The sequence below is a fragment of the Corvus kubaryi genome, unplaced genomic scaffold (assembly GCF_017639235.1).
Source record: "Corvus kubaryi isolate FWS band 111438036 unplaced genomic scaffold, C.kubaryi_AGA036_p1.0 37301, whole genome shotgun sequence".
Taxonomy (NCBI): domain Eukaryota; kingdom Metazoa; phylum Chordata; class Aves; order Passeriformes; family Corvidae; genus Corvus; species Corvus kubaryi.
In genome coordinates, this window is record NW_024581094.1 from 1476776 (window position 1) to 1480140 (window position 3365).

The 3365-nt window shown below is 52.1% G+C and overlaps 2 protein-coding genes across 7 annotated transcripts in view; one reads left to right on the forward strand and one right to left on the reverse strand.

The window, feature by feature from the left end:
• Positions 1-3365, forward strand: part of FBXL20 (F-box and leucine rich repeat protein 20) — a 37958-nt gene that overhangs the window by 12499 nt on the left and 22094 nt on the right. For 5 of the 6 annotated variants that reach the window (XM_042027997.1, XM_042027995.1, XM_042027993.1 and 2 more), the window contains exon 2: positions 1013-1074. In XM_042027997.1, coding sequence (XP_041883931.1) covers positions 1013-1074 — 62 coding nt within the window. Of the gene's footprint in view, positions 1-1012; positions 1075-2502; positions 2626-3365 lie in introns of those variants that run through there. The other variant, XM_042027999.1, reaches the window with a different exon arrangement.
• LOC121664597 (E3 ubiquitin-protein ligase RNF113A-like) lies at positions 1862-2869 on the reverse strand. Its single transcript, XM_042028000.1, is given in 2 exon segments — positions 1862-2712; positions 2714-2869. Coding segments are annotated over 2 exon segments (951 nt in total). The 3' UTR covers positions 1862-1917.

Below are 3365 nucleotides of genomic sequence, written 5' to 3' on the forward strand. Positions count from 1 at the left end.
ATATTTGGGATGTGGTGGGATTGGATCCATGCTCAGGGACAGGATATTTGGGATGTGATGGATCCATGCTCAGGGACAGGGTGTTTGGGAGCTGCTGGATTTTCCCCACGGCCTCACAATACCAAATCTTAGAACTGTGTTTATTTAGATAGTTCTCACGAGCCACATGAGGCTTTGCTCTCTATTTTCCTTGGGAATCCTTAGCAAAAAATAAAGGTTCTCCCGTTTTTAGAGTGCCTGAGATGGTTTTACCTGGTCCCAGAGTCCATTCCAAGTGCATCAGGTGTCGTCCATGGATTTGGAGGGATACAGGAACCAGCTCTGGCCTCATTGCCTTGGAAGAACACGGAGCTTTCCCAGCATTATCCCTCCTCCTGGTGCAGCACCAGAGATCACAACTCCCTTTAAACCCTTCTTGGTGGTTTAAAAATCAGTTCTGTTTGTCCCAGCGCTCCTGAGGGCTGGGAGAACGTTCTGGGCCCTGCAAGAGTTTGTTGTTTCTCTGTTCACCTTTTCCATCACAGAAACCAGCCCTGCTACACCTGCACCTTCCACCTCTGTTTGGTGGATATTTGGGCTGCTGGACTCCTCTTCCTCTTCCCTTCAGCCCCTTGGCCAGAGGTTTGATCTGTAAAACCTCCCGGTTTTGATGTGTCTGTGCCTTGGGGCACCCCCCAAAATGCTGAGGGAGTCTCCCCAGTCAGTGCCAACTCACAAGCACATCCTGATTATCATTTACTTGACTAAAACAGCTGCAAATCTCAGTTTCTATTTAATCTCTCAATCCACAGAGCATCCTTGCACCACATTTTAAGATATTTTGATGTAATACCCCACCCAGCTGTGGTCCAGACCAGGAGCTGGAAAGCTGCAGCACAAAGTTTATCTGTTAGGAATTTATCAGTCCAGATGTCTGGAAATGGCCTCATTAACCAACCACTTCTTCCCTGGAGTAAAGCAGGGTTTGTTCCCTTGAGATGTGGCTAAATGGTGTCATTTTTTCTATTTGCAGATGTTCTCAAACAACGATGAAGCTGCGATCAACAAAAAACTGCCCAAAGAGCTGCTGCTTCGGTGAGTCCTCCCTGGACGCCGGGGGGTTGTTGTTTGCATCCAGGATTTTGCTGCTGTGCTCCCACATGGTGAGCTTGGATCGGGTTGCTCATAAAGCCAGACCCAAACAGAGGCAGGTCCAAGGTCTGTGTCATCAGTTTGTGCTGAATGGGATTGAGTTTTGGGGTTTTAAAGGCTGGATTGATTTGCTGCCTGCCTGTTTGGTGAACGGAGGAACTTTAAATCAGGTCCTTAATGAGAGTAACCGGTGAGGATGGGCTGATGTAGAGAACAGGATTCTGCTTCTCTGAGGGGTTGAATTGAAAACAAAAGTTAATCCCTCTGCTCCAGTTACACTCGAGTGGACTTTGTCCTGTCCCTTGTCAATAGGAGCCAGATGTTCAGCTCCTGGCAGGATGGCCCCGTTGGCAAATTTTGCAGCAGCTTGGAGAAGAACAAACAGAGAGCACTGCTTCATCTAGCAGGATCTATCTTTATTACACACACTCGAGTATTTATATGTTTTGGGAACGTGCAGGGGGAAGGACAAAACAGCTACACCCCCAAACAGCTGGCAGGGCAGACTTTTGTGCCCCTTATCAGCCACTCATTCAACCATGCCACGTCCCATCGTTCTGGGAGATAAAGGAGAAACATTCACACCTGGTGTTCAGGGCTGCAGTCATTTCCCTGGTAGGCATCTTCCCGAGAGAGCAGAAGGCCTTTATCAAAGTTAAGGGAAACAAGAAACGAGTCGCTGTATACGGGCCTCTCATTAAGGACACCATGGCTGCTGCTTCTGCATCTCTTTTTTCTTTTTTCTCTTACTAAAGCTTTATTCAGTTACGTACCAAACGTGTTCTGCTACTGTGGATCCTCTCCGCGTTCTGGCTGCTGCTCCTCTTCTTCCTCTCCTTTGTGTTTTTCCAATTTCGCCGTGAGCTCTTTGGCGGGGTTGAATACCCCGTTGGTTTGCTTGTCACAGACGCAGCAGCGCTGGGATTTGCGATAGCGCCGGAGGGCACAGCTCTCACAGAAGTAGTGCCGACACTTGGTGACCACGGGGTTCCTAAAGGAACCTCTGCGGATGAAGCATTTCAAAGGCACGTCCTCCTCATCGCTGCTCACCTCGTAGTTTTTATCGTCGTTGAAGGCGTAGCAGCCTTTGTCCAGCTCCTGTTCCATCTGCCAGCCGTGTTTGTAGTCCGAGCGGTCGTGCAGGAATTTGCAGCTGTCCCCGAAGCCGCAGAACCCGGTCTCTTTGTAGTCCTTGCAGATGTCGGGCTGGTAGTCCCAGCGCACCGTGGCCCGCAGGTGCTCCGGGGCACGGATGGGGCCTTTCCTGACCATTCCTGAAGAGGCGTTGCCCATCGATGTGTCCTTGGGCTTCACGTACTTCTGGTAGTTGTTAATGCCACGGTAAATTTTATCATCTTCCTTTTCTCTCAGCTCCTCTTGGATTTTCTGGCTGCGCTCGAAGATGGCTTGAGCATCCTTCTCCGTCTCCAGTTCATACACTGCTGTGGCTCCCATGTCTCCTGGGCCAACAGGTTCCGCTGACCTGGTCGCTTTGTAGGTGACTCCCATCTCCTTGGCAGGATCCGCGCTGCTGCTCGGCGCGTACTCCGGCCTCTCCCTCTTGCGGATCATGGGGTTGGCGGGTGTCCCGCCGCCGCTCGTTCCGCACCTCGGTGCTGCCCTCCTCCCCGCTGCTCTCCCGTTCCTGGTCGCTGCCGGGCCGTTTTTGCCGGCCCCTGCCCGCGGCTCGGACCCGCTTCTTGAGCACAGAGCTGCAGGCGCCGCTCTCCTCCGCCATCGGGTGCCGCCGATCCTGCGCCGCTGTCGAGTGAACACGTAAAGGATTCGGCGTTGAGTTGTAAAGTTGCGGACGCGAGGGGAGGATAGGAATTAGCTGACACTCAAGCTGCAGCGGCAGGCGCCGCTGCTGAATGTTTTACAGGAGCTACAGGAGGGTAGGGATCACACCTTTTCTCAGGATCGACAGAACCAGGATCAAAAGACTTCCCAAATCCCCGAGAATGCCCGTCCCCTGACTCCGCAGGCACTTCTGCAGAGGCATTGCTAACATTCGCAGCAGCCTCCAAATTTAAAGCATTTGTGGCAGGGCGTTCACGGACTTGCTCGGCAGGCTGCAAAGTTTTCAAAGCGGTAAATACGGTTTTCCATGTGATTAACATATCATTAACATATCGTCCGTGACCGGCCGCCCTTGCTCTCTCTCTGCCTCTTAACTCCACTCCCACCTTTTCCACACCGTAGTGCTGTAGGAACCGTGGGGGGGGGGGGGGGGG